The following is a 24,214-nucleotide window of genomic DNA, read 5'->3' on the forward strand; positions in this document are numbered from 1 at the left end:
AAGAAGGCCAAATACTCTGAACTGCTGTTCGGGGCATATGCACAAACAACAGTCAGAGATCCCCCCCCCCCCGCCCACAACCTGCAGGCGTAGGGAGGCGACCCTCTCATCCACTGGGGTAAACTTCAACATAGTGGCACTCTATGAGTATCCCAACCCCCGCCCGGTGCCTCACACCCTGGGCAACTCCAGAGAAGAATAAAGTCCATCCCCTATCCAGGAGTACGGTTCCAGAAGTGGGTGGATGTAAGCCCCACCAGATCTAACTGATAGCGCTCCACCTCCCTCACAAGTTCCGGCTCCTTCCCCCACAGAGAGGTGACGTTCCACGTCCCCAGAGCCAGCCCCTGCCACCCGGGTCTGGTCCGTCGAGGCCCCTGGCCTGCACTGCCACCCATATGGCAGCGCACCCGACCCCAGTGGGTCCTCCCATAGGATGGAGAGGGGGGAATGACATTGTTACAATAACTATTAAGAAAGGATCCAGACATTTCAGATTTGTTCCATTCTCTAATCATTAGGGTAATGATTTCAACAGGGTCATGTTGTTACAGAGTACTGTTTTGTTGCAGTCTACATCCTAATGAGTGAACTATTTAAGGATTGATACCAAGGGTTGATTTGGAGAGAGGATGGATTGTTGTGGGAATTCTTGAACTGATGTATACAGGTGCTGGTCATAAAATTAGAATGTCATCAAAAAGTTGATTTATATCAGTAATTACATTAAACAAGTGAAACTTATATATTATATTCATTCATTGCACACAGACTGATATATTTCAAATGTTTATTTCTTTTAATTGTGATGATTATAACTGACAACTAATGAAAATCCCAAATTCATTATCTCAGAAAATTTGAATATTACTTAAGAACAATACAAAGAAATTATTCTTTGAAATGTTGGCCAACTGAAAAGTATGAACACGAAAAGTATGAGCATGTACACCATTCAATACTTAGTTGGGGCTCCTTTTGCCTGAATTACTGCAGCAATGCGGCTTGGCATGGAGTCGATCAGTCTGTGGTACTGCTCAGGTGTTATGATAGTCCAGGTGGCTCTGATAGTGGCCTTCAGCTCTTCTGCATTGTTGGGTCTGGCATATCGCATCTTCCTCTTCACAATCCCCTATAGATTTTATATAAGGGTTAAGGTCAGGCGAGTTTGCTGGCCAAGTGCAGGTGCCAAGTCCTGTTGGAAAATGAAATCTGCATCTCCATAAAGTTGGTCAGCAGCAGGAAGCATGAAGTGCTCTAAAACTTCCTGGTAGATGGCTGCATTGACCTTGGACCTCAGAAAACACAGTGGACCAACACCAGCAGATGACATGGCACCCCAAACCATCACTGACTGTGGAAACTTTACACTGGACTTCAAGCAAAGTGGATTATGTGCCTCTCCTCTCTTCCTCCAGACTCTGGGACCTTGATTTCCGAAGTAAATGCAAAATGCACTTTCATCAGAGAAATAACTCAGCAGCAGTCCAGTCCTATTTGTCTTCAGCCCAGGCGAGACGCTTCTGACGCTGAGTCTTGTTCAAGAGTAGCTTGACTCAAAGAATTGTGACAGCTGAAACCCATGTCTTGCATACGTCTGTGCGTGGTGGTTCTTGAAGCACTGACTCCAGCTGCAGTCCACTCTTTGTGAATCTCTTTCACAATCCTCTCCAGGGTGCGGTTATCCCTATTGCTTGTACATTTTTTTCTACCACATCTTTTCCTTCCCTTCGCCTCTCTATTAATGTGCTTGGACACAGAGCTTTGTGAACAGCCAGCCTCTTTAGCTATGACTTTTTGTGTCTTGCCCTCCTTGCTCAAGGTGTCAATGGTCGTCTTTTGGACAACTGTCAAGTCAGCAGTCTTCCCCATGATTTTGTAGCCTACAGAACTAGACTGAGAGACCATTTAAATGCCTTTGCAGGTGTTTTGAGTTAATTAGCTGATTAGAGTGTGGCACTCAGGTGTCTTCAATATTGAACCTTTTCACAAAATTCAAATATTCTGAGATACTGAAGTTGGAGTTTTCATTAGTTGTCAATTATAATCATCAAAATTAAAAGAAATAAACACTTGAAATATATCAGTCTGTGTGGAATGAATGTATACATTATCCAAGTTTCACTTTTTGAATGGAATTACTGATATAAATCAACTTTTTGATGATGTTCAAATTTTATGACCAGCACCTGTACTTGGTCCTATACATGTATAAATGGTTTACTTGTTAAAGATGCCGAGCCCCCACGTTTGGATAAGAAAAGGAATGAGGGTAGAGAGGGATCTGGTGTTTGCCTAGGGGGCATCCTTGACTGGCACCAGCGGATTAGAGTGTTACTTGTAAATCAGTAAATCTGTATAACCCTTAGTGTCTATCTGTTGTTTGTCCAGACATTGTGACTCCTCAAGAGTTGAGAAGGTTATCCATGTGAGGGAGGACAGCCTGTCCCTTTGTTTGAAGCCCAGGATATGTGACGGAACAAGGGGAATGTGTTTTATTGACAAGACAGATGGGCAGCATCTTACCTCACCCCTTTTTCCACTATAAATATGAACTGTCCATGTATTAAGTTAGAGACTCCTCGGATGATTATGTTTGTAAGCGTTTGACGCGTCTCTCTATTTGCAAATACACGGTTAAATTGTGCCAAGAGAATTTTGTCTCTGTACTCCCTCCTTTAAGAGTTCTGATCAATGAAAAAGCCATCACTGGTTACTAACTTTTTCATCAAGTGAACACTATTGAGCATTGTTTTAAACTGACTAAGGTTTCTTATTAAGTTTACCTCCACCAGAAATAGTGTCTATGAGCTGTTAGGTTTTGCCACTGGCCATTTGAACAGCTTATTAGCCAGTAATAGGCTTACTAGTATCTACTAACTTCTTAGGAATAATCACTACAATTGAGCAATTTCTAGCGAGACTGAAGATGAACTTTTCCATGCCAAAAACAGTCGCAATATAACCGTATACAATTTCAGGTTTTAGCCAGCAAAGTTTTCATCAATACGATATAATTCACAATGCATACTTTGCTTCGCCTGCGAGGAGAAATGAACTCAGGACCTATAGTTCACAAGTCCGCTTCTCTAACCACTATGCAATTTAACAAGGGTCAGCCAGCCAGCCAGCCAGTCAGTGACATTCACCCTTCTTAGCTGCCTCCGCTTACGCGGTCCGTCAAAAATATACATACCAATGTTAACTAGCACCAATTCCAAAGAGTATAGAAAAGGGCAAAATGAAATACATTTTAAATATTATAAAAACGAGTGTAATAGTACCTATGAATAGTACACCAAAATATAATAATGTGCATTGAATGTGCATATATAGCAACCAATGATGTGCTTCGCTGACTTCACCAGGTTTTGCAGACTTGCCAAATGTCTTGAATGTCCTCAGGAAGTATAGGCGTTTCTGGGAAGTTTTTACTGCAGAGTCTGCTTGCCAGGACCAGGTAAGGTCATCTTTGATTAACACACCAAAGAACTTGAATTCAGAGACTCTCTCCACTTCAGCTCAGTGTCAGTGCACAGGCGGTAAGGTTGCCCATCCTCACCACCTGGGATTTACTTGCCAGGAGATCCAAGATCCAACTGAATAACGAGGAAATTAAGTCCCAGGGTCCAAACTTAGCTGGCACAATAGTGTTGAATGCTGAGCTATAGTCCACGAACATCATCCTCACAAATGTGTTGCCTCTTTCCAGGTAGGAGAAGGAAGTGTGTTTTGTCAGTAGATCTATTGGGGTGGGATGCAAATGGAAAGGGGTCCAAGGTGTCAGGAAGAGTAGAGCAGATGTGGGTTTTGACCAGCTGCTTGAAGCCCTTTGTAATGATGGAGGTCAGTGCTACAGAGTGGTTGTCATTCAGGCAGGTGATGAAAGGTTTCTTTGGTATAGGGACAATGGTGGCCTGTTTGAAGCAGGTGGGGACTGCAGACAGAGTAAGGGAGGGGTTGAATATAGAAGTGAAAACCTCCACTGGCTGGTTGGTGCACCCCCTGGGGACAGAGTGCAGCTGTCCTGGTCCTCAGCAAGCCTCACTGAAGGAATGGTGTTGGTCGCCTCAAACCGTGCATTGAAGGTGTTGAGCTCATTGGGGAGAGAGGTGGCAGGCAGGGCATTGCTGTTTCTCCCTTTATAGTCTGTGATGTGTTGCAGTCCACACCACATGCGTCTGGGGTCAGAGCTATGGTAGTTAGATTTCAACTTATCCCTGTAGTCTCGTTTTGCATCTTTGATGGCCTTCTTTAGGTCATATTTGGACCTTCTCAAAGCCTCCATGTCCCTTGAACTACAGGCAGAGGACCGTGCACTGAGCATAGCACAGGCATTACCATTAACTCAGGGCTTTTGGTTGGTGAAAGTCCTAACATTTACCCTCGGGACGACATCATCGATGCATTTGGAGATATATGCTGAGACAGAGTCTGTGTATTCATCAATGTCCCCATCGGCTGCAACACAGAACACCAGCCAATCTGTTGTTTCAAAGCAGTCCTGGAGAGTGGTAATGGATTCCTCATTCCAGCGTTGAACTGGCTGAAAAAAACCCTGTTTTAGAAGTTGTCTGTAGGATGGGAGGAGATGAATGGAGGTGTGATCCGCCATACCAAAGGCTGGGCGGGTGAGGGGTGTGTAGCTATTTTGTATTTGTGTATAACAGTGCTCAACATTCGAATCCCCTCAGGGTTTCGGCTAGTTAGCTACACCAGCTAGCTACCTATGTCATAATGACGACTCAGCTGAAAATCTAGCTTACGTCATGCAGCACTACCGCTCAGTCAATCAGGGCACACCTGTTCCTATATAAGTGAGCACATCCTTCCTTCTGAGTCAGTGTCTCGGGTGCTGCGTCTCACTGAGCTTCAGTGCCATGGTTTTGCTAGTCGTGGAGCCGGCTGAGACCTAGGTCTCCGACTGTTCAGCCCCCAGATGTATTGTCTCTTGGTTGTAATATGCTACGGCGATTTTTACTTTTCCATAAAATACATACTGAGTCTTAATCCCCTTGCGACTGTGTCTGTGGTGGCACTCCCTTTTCCGGATAGGAATAGCTTAGCCCTTCCTCTGGTGGCTGGTGTCGCGCTGGTAAGAACTCTGTTGCCGCTCATGCCCCATTGGATATGAGCAGTGGTGTATGTGAAGAGACTCATGTCTGTCACTTGCCCTGTAAGAAACTAATGCCGGTGCCACCTAATGCTCTCGTTCTCTCCCTTTTTTAGAAATAGTAAACGAGAGCAAGGGATCGCGTACGGTGATGTCTACTTTTCATGACATTCTGTCTATAACTGGCTCGGTTCACATCTGTTCGACTGGGAAAGAGACAACCCTGTGTATCTGGCTCTACAGTAGGTAGATGTGTCTTCCGGTGTTGGTTCGTCGCCATGGGTTTTCGTCACCACGGGAACGCGTCAGTGCAGGTTGCTAATCGCTCCGGTGTGGGTTTGCAGGGATGTCTCGTCGAGGGAGTTGGCTTTGACCCGGTTGTGTGGGTGCTTCTGTTTTTTTGGTGGCGTTTGTGTTGTTTGAGTCTTAAAGATGAGACTTTGTTTTTTAATCCACAATGAGCTTGTGCTCAAACTTTAATGTACGACCAAACATCATCACAACCAACTAGCTTTATTAGCCATCCTTCTTCGTCTGTCCACCAACATACCCCCTGGTCCTATCACTAACTAGTTCCCTCTTCTGGTCACACTAGGTGTTACAGTTGATTCTTTGAATATCAACACATCCCCTTTCTGTGAAGCTGTGAACAAAACCTAATTCAAAATTATAATTTTTTTTACAAATGAACTTCAAAGATCACCTCTTTTACATCTCACTTGAAAACACACAAAATGAAAACATCACATATTCAGTCCATAGATTCACAGATCAAGTCTGACTGGGCTTTTGACTTGAGGCCCAGATCTCCTCAAAACAGGTGACCCTGAGTGACCAACACTCGTGTCCACATGCACACCTCCATCTGAGTTCAGGTCTGACACTGTTTCTGCATGTGACAAAGAGGTATTTCCATCTTCATCTTCACATTCTGTTTCTCTGAAATTCTCTTTGGTTCTGAGAAGGTTGCGACGGTTCCTTCTGAGCATGTGACCCTCCTCAGTCCTTACTTCATAAGATCTCCGTCCGACCTCCTGGAGAACAGTAGCTTTCCGGTTCCACGCATCCTGATCTTGGATACGCACCACATCACCTTTGACAAGTGGTCTGAGGGTTTTGGTTGACTTGTCATAACGCTGTTTTTGTTTCCATTTCATATTCTCCAGTTTTGTCTGTCTCCACATTCTCTTTGGTGTCTGTATAGCAAGGTAGGGTTGTGCGGAACTTGCGATTCATCAACAGTTCTGCTGGTGATAAACCACATTCAAGTGGGGCCGTTCTGTAGCTTAGCAGAGCTAAATAAGGATCAGACTTACTGTCTGTGGCTTTTTTGAGAAGCTGTTTGATGATATGCACTCCTTTTTCAGCTTTGCCATTTGCCTGTGCTGAGGACTTGAAGTGACATGGTGAAATCCATATTGTCTTGCAAACTGTTGCCATTCCTTGCTGTTCTAGCTCGGACCATTGTCTCTCACTATAGTCTTCGGTATCCCATGCCGGGCAGAAATGAACTTGACATGAGTAATGACACTGTTGGAAGTTGCACTCGTGAGCAGAGCAATTTCAGGAAAGTTTGAATAGTAATCTATCACTATCAATTAGTCTTTGCCATTACAGTGAAACAAGTCTGTTCCAACTTTCTCCCAAGGAACAGTGGGAAGTTCTTGGACCAACATAGGCTCCCTTGCATGTTTGCTCTGGTATTTGTTACATGTTTCACATTTTCCTATGATATTTTCAATTTCCTTGTTGATTCCGGGCCAATACACGTCATTCCTGGCTGTTCTTTTGCATTTCTCAATGCCAAGGTGTCCCTCATGTAACTTGCGAAGTATCTCAGGCTGTGTGGAAAGACAATTCTACAGTCTCTCAATAATAGAAAAAAATAAAAAGAATTGTCTCTTGGTTCTAAAAAGTGAGCATTTAGGAGAAAAGCGAATACTGTGATAATTACGGTACTCGAGGTCTCCCACTATATCACGGGCGGCATTATGCAAATTAGTGTGTGACACGCTCTCCCTTATCCTCTTTTCTTGAATTCCATAGACTATTTGACTGTGGATCATAGAATCTTTCAGATCTCCAAAATCACATGACTGCGCTTTAAGCTTCAAATCAGTCACAAAGCAATCAAAGGTTTCGTTGGGCTGTTGCATCCGTGAACGGAACAGATACCTTTCATACACTCTGTTTTTCTGTGGGGAGCAATACGCACTGAATTTTCCCAGTATGGCGTTGTACTTCTCTTTGTCTTCACCTTCGTCGAATTTGAACGTGTTGAAAACCTCAATGGCTTGGGGACTCGCTACCGTAAGTAGCAATGCTATCTTCCGGGCGTCAGGTTTACTGTCCAGTCCTATGGCAGCCATGTACAACTCGAACTGTTGCTTAAAAGCCCGCCAATTGCTGTCCACGTTACCCACCAGTTTCAGCCCCTCCGGTGGCTTTAAAACATAAATTTTACGAGTTTAACTGAAGCACGACAAAACAATGATTCTTGTGTGGCTGATGCGATCGCTGCTAGCCCTTCCTTGAAATCGTTTAGTCCTTCCTCTGGTGAATCGTATCGCGCCGGTTTTGACTCTAACGGAGGATGTCCACTGGTCCAGCGCGCCCGCTGCCTCCGATGGATACAATTCATTTTCTATGAACACCGTTGTTTACGGTTGCGCAAAGCATCCCGGGAAGGCAGCGCGGCCGTTTGAGCAGTCTATAATTCATCCCGGAACAGTGGACATCCATCGTAACTGTGGCTACTCTGACCACTGGATATGAGCTAAGGCGTGGCGTATGTGAAGAGACTCATGTCTTTTTCACTCGCCCTGTTAGAATCTAATTTCGGTGCCACCTGATGCTCTCGTTCTCTTCATTTTGAAAGCGTAAAAGAGAGCAAGAGATGGTGTGTCTACAGTTTACCACTGCAGTGGGCGGGAGGGGCTAGCGGAGCCATAAGCACTCACTGATAAAGGCTGAGGAAGAGTGGATGATGTCGGAGGCAATATACAAATATTCGGACTTAAGAGGATGGCTACAATCTAGGCATTCGTTTTTTGAAAAGGTTTTGGAAAGGTTTGAGTTTAGCCTTATAGTAGCGTCTACGAAAAAAGTGTGCCATGACAACAAAAGTGCTATTTTCTGACTCCAGGGAGGATTGGCTACAATCTACGGCTTTTAGTTTTTAGATAAAAAAATAAATAAATGTTTAGCCTTAGAAATTCAATAGCGTCTACGAAAAGTGTGCCTTGACAACAAATGTGCTATATTCGGACTCGGGAGGATGGCTACAATCTAGGCATTTCGTTTTTTAATTTTTTTTTGCAAAGGTTTGAGTTTACCCTTACAAATTCAATAGGGTCTACGAAAAGTGTACCATGACAACAAACGTGGTATATTCTGACTCGAGGGAGGATGGGCTACAATCTACGGCTTTCAGTTGAATTTCCTTAACATTTTTGATTTTAGCCTTAAAAATCAATAGGGTCTACGTAAAGTGTGCCATGACAACCAAAGTGGTATATTCGGGCTCGGTGGAGGATGGGCTACCATCTGCAGCTTTTAGTTTTTTTATTGTTTAGCAAATTTTTGAGGTTAGTCTTAGAAATGCAATATCATGTACGAATGTATTTTTCCTTTGGTTCTTCTTCTTCCGACACTCATCCTGCCAATGGCCCGGGATTCCACAATAGTGACATGATCCTGGTTTCTTTTTCAATGGGCTTTAGATGTTGTTCCTGCTTTCAACGTTTTCAGTTCCTTTTTCAACTTTTCAAGTCCTTTTTTCAACTTGTCCAGTTCAGCCATTTGTTCAGCCATGTTCACTATGTTATTTTGAATCAAATCTATTTATTGCGTTGATAATAATGTTTAAAACCGTAAGACCTCAAGGAGGGTCTCACTAAAATCTGGGTAGGCCTTAACTGAGGCCCACCGCATGATAACCATCTGTTGTGTGCTGAGCTGTTCACTAGCACACGTGGGTACATCTAACCCTAGTTATAAATTAGAAATTGGTAGAATTATGATTTTCTAATTTGGTAAAATTGTCTCATGGTTTTCTTACAAAAGGTTAAAATATTGTGTTTTCTCTCTCCTTATATATTGTATAAGTGGTAGAATGAAGAATCCACATGGTGATAGTCTTTAACTTTAAGGACTGAGGACTGAATATTAATCCAAAATAGCCATAGGCCTTTACAAATCCCATCCTCCCCTGAGTCAGAATATACCACTTTTGTTGTCATGCCACAATTTTCGTAGACACTTTTGAATTTCTAAAGCTATACTCTACGGAAGAGGATTATCCCGTCCTCCCCCGAGTCTGAATATACCACTTTTGTTGTCATGCCACACTTTTCGTAAATGCTATTGAATTTCTAAGGCTAAACTCAAACATATGAAAAAAAATACAATAACATTTAATCGTATTTTGTTTCAGGATTTAAAAAAATGTATAAAATATAACTGAAATATATAAATTTTAAGAATGAAAAAAGCTCTACCTGTTACAAGGTGAAACAGGCCTCCCTTTTACACAAATGTATACAGGATTACCATTTATGCATTTTCTATGGATTCAACATATTACACAAATGTGAACATACTGTTTAAGGTACATTGTGCGGTAGACCTGTGAGCAACAACTCCAGTGTCAGCTAAACTGTTCTGAAGGTCTATTAGATATCCACATTTTGAAGAACGTTGTTCCTACAGTTTTGTTGTTACAGATTTGTTACAGTTTTTTGGTTTTAATCATCATTAGTGAGTAAATGTTTTGAATGGGGATGGTATGCAAAAAAAGGTCCAGTTCAAGGGAGGGCCATATGAAAATGTTTTTGATTATGGGCAGGGTGATGAATTGGTTTTGAATGACCCCAACCCCCCTGCCTTTCTACTTGTCCCTTATAATTGAACGGTTATTCACTCAACACAATTTCATGTAGGCTTTTGAGCAAAATTACAAAAATGTGTTTTCCTTTGAAGTACTACACACTATTGGATCACCTACAGTATATTCCCTAATGTTTGAAAAAAAATAAAAATCTGTTGCATCTCTTTGAAAACTGTACATTAAATTTAAAAAAAGTCCATTCAGAGTGAGCTGATCTTGAACAATATTTGGAGTAATATTTCACTGAAAATAAATAGATCCTATGACCAACCTGATTGTCAGTGGTCCTCTGTGCTGTTTATGCCACCTCAGCATTCCCCCAAAAATGAATGAGACATCAGTTGCTCCTGTCAAACTCATAAAATCACAAGAACTAACGTAAACTTTTGAAAGAACAGAAATTAGGTTTGAGACATTTCAATGAACTTTTACAGTAATTGGATTTTCTTTTTGTAGAATCAAGGAACCATGAAAATAGGACAGCAGAAAAAAAATCATTACGTCTGATCACTTTCATATGACATGATGTGTGGTATGTCGCACAAGTCGAATTTCATGATTTCGAAACCTGTCCAAAACAATATCAATATAGCCTACAATTTTTTTTAAATCTAAAAACATTATTTAACCCTAAAAGACCTCTATGATAAATGGTGGTGGGCTAGCTGAAATTGTATTTTCAAATGCAATACGTGCTGTTGTTTTCCAGTGCATTTAAATGTTGAACTTGAGAGAGGTTTAGTTCTCCAACCGCTAGAAACTTGGTAATAGGGGATGGCTGATAACAGGGGGACATTAGCTACTGAGTTTTGGAATGTCTAATATTATTATAAAAAAGCAAATAAACTAAATTAACTGAAACCTTTTATTTTAAACTTTTGAAATAACCCTAAAAATAACGATAACTGTATCATGAGGCAACATGTAAAACACCGCTTGGTCCTCTTACGATATTAAAGGATGTTTTGTATTACGGGTGGCCAGTATTTACCTAATTGGAGTGCAAGGACATTTTCCTTTTTAGTCCATATTAAAACAGAAATGCTTTTTAATATCTAAATGGGCAGTATAATTCAGAACCAATATGAAATATATACTGGAATACCCACTGGATGCACAAAGCCAAACTAACAGATTGGATTAATTTAGAAAAAGTCAGTGCAATGTTATATATGCTTCTGTTCATGAGGCATATTTCAAACAAACCAATCAGTGTAAAAATACAGGTTTTGAAACATTTTCCTATAATATAAAACAATACAAACAATTTTAAATGACCTTCATCTTCCCCTCTAAAATGAACTCACAAATAATAATAAAACCACAAACCCTTGCAAAAATAGGACAGAATAAATGTAGCTTTAATGTAATCTTTTAATAGTCACTCAGAAAGTGATCCAATAGGGGTGAACATTTTTTTTGTTACTTCAGAGATTTGCATTGTTGAATATCAATGTATGAAAAAACTGATTTAAGTAAATTAACAAAAACTCACACATTTGTAATAATCCTTAACAAACATTTAGCAAAATAAAACCCCTCTTGATCCTCTCACTATATTACAGGGTTTTCTCTCCTAAATCATTCATTATGAACTGCATTTACCATACAGGTGTACATGTGATTTTCTTTCTCCTTTTCGGCTTGTCCATATTAAAAAGAACAACCTTAGAAAATCTAAACAGGGCATAATATTTCAGAACCACCATAAAATCCTTATCTCTTAATCCATATACTAGTGGACTCAGACATCTAGGAGCAAGAAAAAAGCATATATAATCAAAGTACCTAAGCTCTATAAACATATTCATATTGATCTTCATTACTGTAGATTCTATCAGAGGACACCAGAACTGGATCAAACAAAGGAGAAGTTGGAAGCCATGGAGAATAACTGTCCTCAGGCCCTTATTGGTGGATGTCTTTCTCTCTGATGAGGCAGCCCTGGAAGCCTCCATGATCTTTACATAGGTAAAAACTATGACCAGGGACATGACTAGGAAGTACAACTGATACAGAGCTGAGCTGAGGTGCCCCTGCCATGTGAAAACAATCATCTGCTCCACACTGCAGATTAGAGGATTGGTGTAGAACCTCAGGGACACAGCTGAGAAGAGGATGGAAATCATGATGATCCAAATAACAGAGCTGAGAGCCTGGATAAGTAGGATGCTGTACATGGCCCTCATCGGTGTGGAGAGTTCACTGTGCCGCAGAGGCATGCAAATAGCCACATAACGCTCCAGGCTCATGGCTGTTAGTGTCAGTGGTGTGGCAATTGTCAGGTTTCCTAAGATAACCACCAAAAATATACACAGCCCACCTTTCATTGGTGCCCTGGAGTAACTCATCACAAGCAATGCATCCGTCAAAGCTAAAAATATACTGTCACAGACTAGTGTGTGAGCAAAGAAGATGTATCGCGTGTTGGTGAAAAAGGCTGCTTTTTTAAAGAAGGTCAAAATCATGAGGGAGTTGACATAAAGAAAGATGGCCATTAACACTTGGACGATCACCATTCTGACAGACGCAGGTATTACTGTTGGAAGAACAAGACCTCCTTCACTGTCTTTGCTTGAATTCTGCATTGAAATTGCTTTAGAAAAGATAATAATAATGTAATATCAATCACAATGTCAGTATGAGGATAGTAGTCAAACATGAAATTAAACCATAAATAGAACCAACATCTATCATCAGTCTAGACCATTTTACTAGGCTATATACAATGTCAGCAGAAGTTTTCTGAAATAAACATGGTCTTACTGTAGTCCTTGAATAACAAGTACCCAACAATAACTATTGTACAATAACTATGCTGATTTTGTGTCTTTGTGTCTTGCTTATTCTCCTCCTGTCTCTAGCTAAGACAACATCACTGATTTCCCAACCTTTATAGTAAAAAAACAACACTGGCCATAGCTCTCCAGAGATCTAGCAAATAATAAGTTCACAATCAAGAGCTGGGTAAACCTTTGTCTGCTAGCGGTAAACTGGTATATATTAAGTATCATGAGAGATGAAGATAGCATTTGTCAGGGGAAAATTTTGTCATGTCAGGAATATAAAGTTTAAATACCCTTGGAGAATTGGTAATATATGTACCATTTGTAAAGAAAACATGAGTGAGCAGGCAAAACACATCTTTTATTTCTTATGGAATTCACATTCAACTGTAGGTCATAACAGAATGGCACAATAATAAAACAAATCATGGCAACAAAGAATAAAATGTACTGACCCCTGTTCAAATGTCTGCATAACCTTAATTCTTCTTACTACTGTGTATTGCCCCCTTTAGCATCAATGACAGCATGTAGTCTTTTGCAATAGTTGTATATGAGGCCCAGAATTCTTGCAGGTGCCCATTGGTCTTGGCAAAATGCTTCCAGGTCATTCAAAGTCTTTAGTCGTCTTGCATGAACTACGCATTTGAGATCTCCCCAGAGTTGCTCAATGATATTAAGGTCAGGAGGCTGTGATGGCCACTCCAGAACCTTCACCTTTTTCTGCTGTAACCACTGGAGGGTCAACTTGTCCTTGTGATTAGTAACAATGATGTGCTGGAAAGTCCAAGAGCGTCCCATGTGCAGCTTTGCAGATACATGTATTTATTTTTACTGTTATTTGTTTGTTATTGCCTACATATTCTTTTTTAGATTTTTCAGTACATCTTTTATTATCTTTACTATCTATCCATCTTACCTTTTAACACTGCATTGTTGAAATAGGGACCATAAAACATTCCACTGTCATTTTGATTTACAAGATTTTTTATGTTTTTATGTTATAGTTTCATATGTATTGTTTTTAGGACCTACAATATATATTTCAAATGATTAGAAACTGGCATTTACTGTTTTTGTGGACAGACCATCACTCAACCAAGTCAGCACATTGGAGGAGCAACCAATGAGCAACTAACTAGAACAAGCAACCAACCTCTAGTAATGACACAATCAGGAAACTGGGCTTGTCCATGGGGGTTGGCAAAACATCAACGTTTTTGCCCATGGTTCTGAGTGGCATAGCCACAAGATTATGCAGTGTTTCCGTTTTTGTAGGTTTAATTTATTATTTTTGTGATCATTTTACAAAAGGGGATGGTATGAAAATTGTTTACTGTAAAGGCAAACGTCAAGCCAGCGTTGATATGTTATACCTGATTCCAACTAAACTACTTAAGGAACTACATCCTGTGCTTGGTCCTCTGTTGTTGAACATAATACATTCATCCAAATGCATACCAATCTCACTAAATGTAGCAGAAAAAAGTAAAATAAAAACAGAATGAAATAACTCAATGCCTTGATGTCCTGTTGCTTCTTCATCTTAGTGCTGCCTTCTACACCATTAGTCACTCCCTTCTATTGGAGCGATTGGAAACCTATGTTGGGCTAAGCGTGCACGTTTTTACCTGGTTTCGTTTTTATTTATCAGAAAGATATCTGTTCATGTGTGTGGATTGCCTGTCCACTGACAAATCAAAGGTATGTTTTGGTGTTCCTCAAGGCTCAGTTTTGGGACCATTATTGTGGTCACTGCATATGCTGCCTCTGGGTGATGTCATCCGTACCACAATGTCAATGTTCACGGTAATGCTGATGACACACATTTGTATATTTTGATGAAACAGGAAGCTCCTAAATTAGCTACTTTGGAAGCATGTGTTTCAGACATAAGGAAGGGGATGAGAGAGAACTTCTTCCTTTTTCACTCAGAATAAAATGAAATGCTTGTTTTACCCTAGAAACAGAGTTTTATTTGCAGATCTCACCTTGAAGCTTGATGATTGTATGGTTTGATTCCAAAAAACTGTGCGAGACTTTGGCATTACCCTCGACCCAGATCTCTTCGATGATGAACATATAAAGTGCATTTCAAGTGCGTCTTCTATCCATCTTTGGAACATTGCAAAAGTCAGAGATTTGTCATAAGAAAATTATCCAGCAAAATGAATCAAAATGAAACAAGTCGAATTTCATGATTTCGAACCTGTCCAAAACAATATCAATATAGCCTACAATTTTTTTTAAATCTAAAAACGTTATTTAACCCTAAAAGATCTCTATAATAAATGGTGGTGGGCTAGCTGAAATTGTATTTTCAAATGCAATACGTGCTGTTAAATGTTGAACTTGAGAGAGGTTTAGTTCTCCAACCGCTAGAAACTTGGTAATAAGGGATGGCTGATAACAGGGGGACATTAGCTACTGAGTTTTGGAATGTCTAATATTATTATAAAAAAGCAAATAAACTAAATTAACTGAAACCTTTTATTTTAAACTTTTGAAATAACCCTAAAAATAACGATAACTGTATCATGAGGCAACATGTAAAACACCGCTTGGTCCTCCTACGATATTACAGGATATGTTTTGTATTACGGGTGGCCAGTATTTACCTAATTGGAGTGCAAGGACATTTTCCAAAAGTCAGAGATTTGTCATAAGAAAATTATCCAGCAAAATGAATCAATTATTTTGTTACTTCAAGATCAGATTACTGCAATGCTCTTCTCTATGGTTACCCTAATTAATCAATAATTAAACTTCAATTAATGCTGAACAAGGCTGCTAGAATCTTAACTAGAAAAAAGTATTTGGACACATTATTCTGGTATTAGCTTGTCTACACTGGCATGTGAAGGCTAGGGAGGATTTTAAATGTTTGTTGTTAATCCATAATGCATTACATGTACTTGCTCCTACTTACCTCTCTGAATTGGTCCATACATACCTACAATACATGTACCCCAAGATCACAAGATGCAGGCCTTCTAATTCTACAAAGGCTTTCTAAACAAACACCTGGAGGAAAGGCTTTCCCAAATAGAGCTCCACTGTTGTGGAATGATCCGCCAATTAAGGTGAGCGACCCAGACTCAGTGCAAACCTTCAAATATCTCTTCAGTAAGATTTATGATTAAGTGTAGTCTGGCCCAGGTGTGTGAAGGTGACAAGAAAGGCTTGGATTTACATTCCACACTTGTTGCCTTTGCCAGAAGGGCTCACTGGGAAAGGCAACAAGGGCTACTGGTATGTCCTCTCTCCAATGCCATTTGGGGGCGGAGTCACTGGCTTGCTGTTATTCTCTGCTGCAGCCGTCATGCAATGGGAGTGAACTGTGGGCAATAATCAGCCGTCTTTCAGGGTGGCTTTTGTTGGTTGGTGTCCCTGTAGTTGATGCTTGGCCAAGTGGGTGGAGTGAATGACTTCCTATTCGGGGTTACTCTCGGATAGGGTCACAGTATCACTGGAACCCCACCTCAGCCCCAAGGATTTATGCTACTATGTTATTTACCCGGTGGAGTAAGGGAGTAGGGTGTCTAACTGTCCTTGTGTCCTCTTCTGCTTTAACTTAGGAGGACATGAGCCATTGGACCACACCTAGGGACTACCAGGCCCAGAGGACTCATAGCTGTCCGAATCATCCTGGTTTTGTTGCAGATCAACTAGCTCATAATACTTGACGATTTCAGCTGCGAAATGGGCTTTACATTTTTTTGGGGATTGAATTCACCTGAAAGATTGGTTAACCTGGCAGCTTGTACAATATCTGGATCTTTGGCGATTTAATTCAAATTACTAGATCAGAATTGGGCTACCTTTGTAAATCCATTAATAAAAATGACTGTTCTTGAATACAACCATTAGCCAAGGCCAAAGACAAAGTAGTTCCAGTGGAATTGACTACCCAAGGATGAAGATATTTTATAAACATTATGCATAGATGTTGAGTGTGTGCCATAAGGTTTCTATGCATAGAAACATATTTAATTGACTTTTGTTGTCATAGTTTGTCATGCGATTGTATTTCTGTGTATTGTGACAGTCATCCAGCTCCTGGTTCTGTAACCTGCAACTCATTAGATTTTAGTTGCATGTGCTGTCTTGTGCTTATGTAAGTAGAACATAAAATATTGAAGAATGCTAAATAACATTTTAATTAGCTGATTTCCATTATATAGTGTTGTAGGCAGAATTAATGGACCGAAATTACTGGAGCTCGGCCCAGTTTTGTATTCAAATGTCCTAACTAGCTTAAAGTTAATTTTTAGAAATATATAAACATCCAGATACAGTTTTGATACCTAGAATGTTTTAATGTTTGTAGGAGGTGAAACTGAACAATAAATCAGTCATTATCCAATCTGAGAGACAGTCACCATAGTGCCAAAAACAAAATAAATTATGAAGCTCAACTTCTGTAAAACCTCACATAGGTAAATTTACCTCTAGATGGCTCAATTTACACCTTGACTAGAATCAACTTACTCCTATCCCTACCCAAAATTCAAGCTGGTAAAATAGCAAATTTCAATATTCAGCCCAAAACAATAGTAAGATTATAATAATAAAGAACATTTATGTTTCATGTTTGCTGCATGGGGAATTCCTCAAATGTTGTTTCGGGAAAGACCTAGTATAATCTAGAGACCAAGATGTGTTAATCAATGCACACATTAGGTATTGTTTTAAGAAAATATTCGGATGGTTGACAAATTCAAGAAAAAACATGAATTTACAAAAACAAATGCTTCCATAGAGGTGAACTGAATGGTACAATAAAGCAATAAACATCCTATCATGTTCTGTAGGGTAAATAAAAGTGCAAAGCAGGCCCATTTTGGATTGGATTTTGGATCAAGTTGGCAAGAGAAAAGGACCTAAGTGACTTTGAAAGAGGGTTCATTATGGGTCTCTTCCCGGATGTGAACGCTTCCATTCGCTGGGCACGAAGAGTCACTGAATGATTCAATGAGCATGAAAAGGATTTGAAACATGCTATTGCCTTCACTGTCACCAGATCTCAACCCAGTTGGGAGATCGTGGACCGATGTGTTAGACAGGGCTCTCCATCACTGTCATCAACTCACCAAATGAGGGAATATCTTTTGGATGGATTGTGTTCCTTCCCCCCAGTAGAGTTCCAGAGACTCATAGAATCTATGGAAATGCACATTGATACTAACTAAATATTCCAAGATTGTGATTATTTATAATTAAATTCATGTGATAACATGATTTAGAAAAGTATGTTTTGTATATTTATTTGTAACATCTAAAACTCTAAAGCCATTATTAGTGACTACAAATAAAGCTTATTTTGCAGTTAACATTTTACAGGATGTTACAGTCTTTTCATATGATCAGCTATTTATAGTGTAATTCTGTAATTCCATCCACAAAATACATAATGTCTCAATGCAAGAAAAAAAGATTCATCCCTTAGGCCATAGACAAGTGGACTCAAACATCGGGGGGCCAGAATAAAAACAATGTAATCAAAGAATTTCACATCAATGTACAATTGCAAATCAATAGGCAGGATGGCAGCTTCTGTGAAAGGGCACCACAGCTGGATCAGACACAGGAACAACTGGACAGCATGGAGAATCACAGTTGTACGACCTTTAGATGAATACTTCTTACGGTCTGATGATGCCTCTTTGGCCACTGCCATTATTTTAACATAGGTGAAAACAATAGTGATTACCATGATCAGAAAATATAACTGATTAATAGCCGATCTAAGATGTCTCTGCCAATTGTGTGCAATAAGAATCTCTGCTGAACAAAGCTTATGCTGCTTATAGAAGCTCAGAGGGACCGAGGCGAAGAAGATGGAAACATTGATCATGGGCTGTATGGCACTGATGCTGTGAATTAAGAAGATACAGTGAATGCTTCTGCGCCGAGTGGAAAGCTCTCCGTGACGCAAAGGCATGCAGATGGCCACATAGCGCTCCAGACTCATGGCTGTCAGTGTCAGCGGGGTCACAAATGTTAACTCACTCATTAAAACACAGAAGACAACACACGCCACAGCCGGCATGGTGACCTTAAAGTAAGTCAGGAGTAGCAAGTTATTAGTCATGATTAGGAACAGACAGTCAGTTAGCAGTGTGTGAGCAAAGAAGATATAACGTGTTTTGTATTTAAATGTGTCTTTTTTAAAGAAGGTGAAGATGAGCAGACAGATGATGGTAATAAAGATTGCATTCATCACCTGGACAATTAGGATTCTGTCAACAGCCAGTTGTAGAGAAGAGCCGCTGCCACCACCTGTAGCATTGGTTACCGCCATGTCACACGCTGTAACAACCAGTGACAAAAGGTTATGTGCAGCAGGCCTATCTATGGCCAGTAATTGTATTTCAGAAACATGTTAAAACAATTACATTTAAGCATGAATTTATATTAACCCTGTAACAATAGATAACACATACCATAGCAGCACTGTACGAAGTGGTAATTTTCAAAGTGCCTCCTCTTGAGCCCTCAGACAAGACTGCCCTGCATGAGGTCTTTATAGTGTTTCACCTATTGGGTATTTCTCAAAGGAATGGTGTCATTAATCATTAGATTAACCTCATCCCCTCATTTAAATTAACAATATTAGAGTGGGGACCAATATATGTTATTCTTTAGATACTGGGAAATTATATTATTTGATCCAAATACCTTTATCAAACTGGTAGGTCAATTATTTTACGAGTTGTCCCAAACTTATGAGTTGCATAACAAAAGTCTCAAACTTCAGTGTTAGAAATCAGCTGTTTCGTATAGTGGCTGAAATAATTATTGAATACCTGGTTGTCAAGGGAGGGAGTAATTAAATTATTTATTGCAGCATTTGATAGTCTATTAGCTCATGATTTTACAGGCTCAGTCTCTTCTCACTGTAATCCCAGTTACAATCTGATATATACATTGAAGGCGTGTTTACCTAGCAAAGATCAGGTTTCCAAGACAGTAACCCCCATGCCAAATGGTCAATGTAAACAATCCTGTGGTTATCAGAGCGCAACCTACAGAGAGAATGTCTCCTTAACGTTCAAAACTAATCACCAGGGCTTGACCTTGGCACCCGCGAGTAGAATTTGGCTGTGGCGTGTAACGCAGTCACTCTTACTAGCCACTTTGGCGGATGGCAATCTATACACAGGCTTTTTCCTGCATTCAAAGATCATCAAAGGCAAAAGCCTTCCCAAAATCTCACACCGCCTGTGTGTGTTGGCATGGTGAAACATGATTTTGAGCTCATATAGAAAACTAAACACTGCACATAAACAGATGGTAGGAGGAAACTTTTTCCATATTGAGTGTTGCCAGGTGGGGTGTGTTTCCACACAGGGTATATACTAATCACCAAAAACATTAGGCTATATATGCAATACAAAGTAAAAAATATATATAATTTAAAATATATAATTTAAATTATAAATATATCATTTAAGTTACTAACAATATAAAAATATGAACGTGAAGACGCTGGATAAGCGACAGCAGCAGAGCCGGGTACAGCTGATGGAAATCGAGGAAGATAAACAACGTGGCGTCAAGGCAAGGATGGGGAAAAAATTATTCGTTTTTTATGCATGTCTATATTAACAAGAACATAGCATAACAAAAATAGACAACAATAATATTGACTGCGATTAATTATAAAGCTGATGGGTGATCTCATATTTCTTTTTAAATAACATGTTAATAGTTTTACGTTATGTTAAGAATAAATATATTGCTTGCATATTTTGGTTGATATTAAAGAGGACATTGTAGCGTGCATTAGCTACTCAAGTGGACATGGACAACAGGGCAGATGTAACACTATAATAGTTGTCTTTTTCAAGTTTGTAGCCACATTATATACTGTATTTCACAGAGAGGTGTCTGGTGGGGTACCACCTTTGCCCAATAGTGATTGAACCAGTGAACAAGACAGGCTAAGATGTATCACACCATAGTCAGATTTTATCAAATAAAACGTAATTCCCCAACAACAAAATGGTGGCAATTGAAAATGCTGAGTGGCTAGTAACACTGGAAAACCACTAGCCACAATGTCTGGTGAGCAAAAAAGTGAATGTCAAGCGCTGCTAATCACCATGTGGATTCTTCATTCTACCACTTATACAATATATAATGAGAGAGAAAACACAATACTTTAACCATTTGTAAGACAACCATGAGACTATTTTACCAGATTAGAAAATCATTGTACCAATTTCCAATTCATCACTAGGTTTCAGATGCACGTGTGCTAACGATCAGCTCACCACACAACAGATGGTTAAAGCCTACCCAAATTGTCATGAGACCCCCAATGAGGCCTTAGGGTTTTAAAAATGATCATCAACGCAATAAATACATTTGATTTAAAATTACATAGTGAACATGAAAAAGCACAACAAAATAGGTTATTTCTTGAATACCTATTAAAACATGTTCAAGCATGACAGAAAACAGGCTATTTCGAAAGCCTATTAAAACATGCTATATACCTTCCAAGTGCTTTTCAAACTACATGTAATATTCAATTAAATAAGCTTGGCTGTTACTGAGGATGGTGATCAGGTTTCCTTGATAAGTTCCAGCTTCATTTAATGGTTAGGTACGATACATTTTAGGAAATAAACATTTAAGAACTCTGAATCAATGATTATTAAAGCTCATGTGAGTTCTTAGTATCGCCCATGATTCCAGGATCCCATAAGAGAGACTCCATCTTGAGACTACCGTTGGTCGGCCAGGTGGTCAAACAAAATGAATCTTCTCCTTTTCCTCCTTACAACTGTTGTCCTTTCTTGGCCATCTTAACTTTCCTTTCCTTTGTCTTCTCTCTTCGTATGTACCACACTCTCCATCTGTCCATATGCAACTTCCTCGGAATTCATCTTGTTTAGCCGGAAAAAGTTATTTTTCTTGTTGATTTCGACTCCATGTATTGTTGTTAATGATCCTTTTCGTTCTTCATGGTGTCCTATTTACACCATTGTATTTAAATATGAACGCGTCATGCCAGAGGCTGCAGTCCTCTTCCCATCGTATTTGTACAACTGGACTGCATTATATTTTACTTGTACAAGTCGCTGTATAATCGCATAAAAGCATTGTCAACGAAATACAGTTCAGCGTTTCTCCAATTTATCCACCCCTGGAGATTTTTTTGCAAGTTTTTACTTGTGGCCTAGTCAGGGACTAACCAGGTATTGTCTCCAATTTATCCACCCCTTGAGATATTTTACACAATGTAATTTGTGGCCCAGTCAGGGAGTAACCAGGTCTTGTTTTCGACTACCAAACGCTTTTGCAATCTTGACAATTCGTTATATGGTGTAGTTTTACGACTCACTGTTCAGTTGTTCTCAGCAACCAGTAACCGGGAAAAACAACACAATAATGCCAGTTACAAGTGACAGGGCTGGCGGTGTGGAATCAAATGCGGACACAGAGGCAGAGAGGTGTCGTGCACAGACCTTTATAGCAGGGATAGGCAGTCTTGTGGTCGGCAGGGAGGCAGAGGTCAGAAAACTAATAGGAACACTATAGGAACAGAGGATTTGGCTGGTTCGAGGTCGGGGGCAGGCAAAGGTCGTAACGAGGTGGTCCACAAGGCAGAAGCACAGGGGGCAGGCAGGATCAGGGTCAGGGACAGCTGGGGTTTGGTAACTGGGAAGGCAGAGCAGAGAACGGGTAACAGGAGACAGGTAACACGGGAGTAAACACTGGAAATGCATGAAAAGACAATCTGATCTGGCAGTGGGCGAACGGAAACCACAGGCATAAATTGACAAGCGGTAACAGGAACATGGGAGACACCTGGTGGTGGGGAGGAAACAACAGCGAGACAGGTGAAACCAATCACGGCGTGACAACAAGCTGGTATATACATTGAAGGCGTGTTTACCTAGCAAAGATTAGGTTTCCAAGACAGTAACCCCCATGCCAAATGGTCAATGTAAACATTCCTGTGGTTATCAGAGCACAACCTACAGAGAGAATCTAAACAGAGAGGTTTCTGTTGTTCTCATTATCTAGGCACATCCACCTATTGTACTTGTTAATGCTCAGATTACACAACAGTGACTGTCAGAGCAAAAACCAAGCCATGAAGTCCAAGGAACCTAGTCATGAAGTCCCACTGATCTGGGGAGGCTTATACAAAAATTGCAAAATAATTGAAAGTTCCCAGGATAACAGTGGGCTCCATAATTGTGAAATGAGAGAAGTTGGCAACCACCAAGGCTCTCCCTAGAACTGGCTGCTTGGCCTAACCAAGTAACCGGCATTAAGGAGGTGACCAAGAACCCAATGGCCACTGAGTTTCTCTGCAGAGATGGTTGATACTTTCAGGAGCACAACCATGTCCGAAGCCATCAATCAGGCCATTATGTTAGAGTCGCTAGACTCTAGAAGCCGGTCATTAGTAAAAAAAAAATACATATGACATGTCATCTGAAGGATTATGAGAGAATGAGGAAAACGATGATCTGGTCTGATCAAAGTATTTGGCCTGAATTCTAAGAGATGCAGTGGGGAGAACAAGTATTTGATACACTGCCGATTTTGCAGGTTTTCCCACTTACAAAGCATGTAGAAGTCCTCTTCAACTGTGAGTGACGGAATCTAAAAAAAAATCCAGAAAATCACATTGTATGATTTTTAAGGAATTAATATGCATTTTATTGCATGACATTTGATACATCAGAAAAGCAGAACTTAATATTTGGTACAGAAACCTTGGATGGCAATTACAGAGATCATACGTTTCCTGTAGTTCTTGACCAGGTTTGCACACACGGCAGCAGAGATTTTGACCCACTCCTCCATACAGACCTTCTACAGATCCTTCAGGTTTCGGGGCTGTCGCTGGGCAATACGGACTTTTAGCTCCCTCCAAAGATTTTCTATTGGGTTCAGGTCTGGAGACTGGCTAGGCCACTCCAGGACCTTGAGATGCTTCTGGCTGTGTGTTTCGGGTCGTTGTCATGCTGGAAGACCCAGCCATGACCCATCTTCAATGCTCTTACTGAGGGAAGGAGGTTGTTGGCCAAGATCTCCGGTTACATGGCCCCATCCATCCTCCCCTCAATACAGTGCAGTCGTCCTGTCCCCTTTGCAGAAAAGCAACCCCAAAGAATGATGTTTCCACCTCCATGCTTCACGGTTGGGATGGTGTTCTTGGGGTTGTACTCATCCTTCTTCTTCCTCCAAACACGGCGAGTGGAGTTTAGACCAAAAAGCTCTATTTTTGTCTCATCAGACCACATGACCTTCTCCCATTCCTCCTCTGGATCATCCAGATGGTCATTGGCAAACTTCAGACGGGTCTGGACATGCGCTGGCTTGAGCAGGGGGACCTTGCGTGCGCTGCAGGATTTTAATCCATGACGGCCTAGTGTGTTACTAATGGTTTTCTTTGAG

The 24,214-nt window shown here is 40.4% G+C and overlaps 2 protein-coding genes across 2 annotated transcripts; both read right to left on the reverse strand.

The window, feature by feature from the left end:
- Positions 1–3,665: 3,665 nt before the first annotated feature.
- On the reverse strand, positions 3,666–12,520 carry LOC117594754. The gene is made up of 4 exons (XM_034293475.1): positions 11,669–12,520; positions 7,289–7,557; positions 4,003–4,298; positions 3,666–3,937 (listed from the first exon to the last, which is right to left on the reverse strand). Exons 1-4 carry the CDS (start codon positions 12,518–12,520, stop codon positions 3,666–3,668), a joined length of 1,689 nt encoding a protein of 562 aa, XP_034149366.1.
- A 5,641-nt stretch (positions 12,521–18,161) lies between these two features.
- On the reverse strand, positions 18,162–19,091 carry LOC105008305 (odorant receptor 131-2-like). Its single transcript, XM_010867578.2, has one exon. It carries the CDS (start codon positions 19,089–19,091, stop codon positions 18,162–18,164), a length of 930 nt encoding a protein of 309 aa, XP_010865880.2.
- Positions 19,092–24,214: the final 5,123 nt, after the last annotated feature.

This window comes from Esox lucius, chromosome 1, assembly GCF_011004845.1.
Source record: "Esox lucius isolate fEsoLuc1 chromosome 1, fEsoLuc1.pri, whole genome shotgun sequence".
NCBI lineage: Eukaryota > Metazoa > Chordata > Actinopteri > Esociformes > Esocidae > Esox > Esox lucius.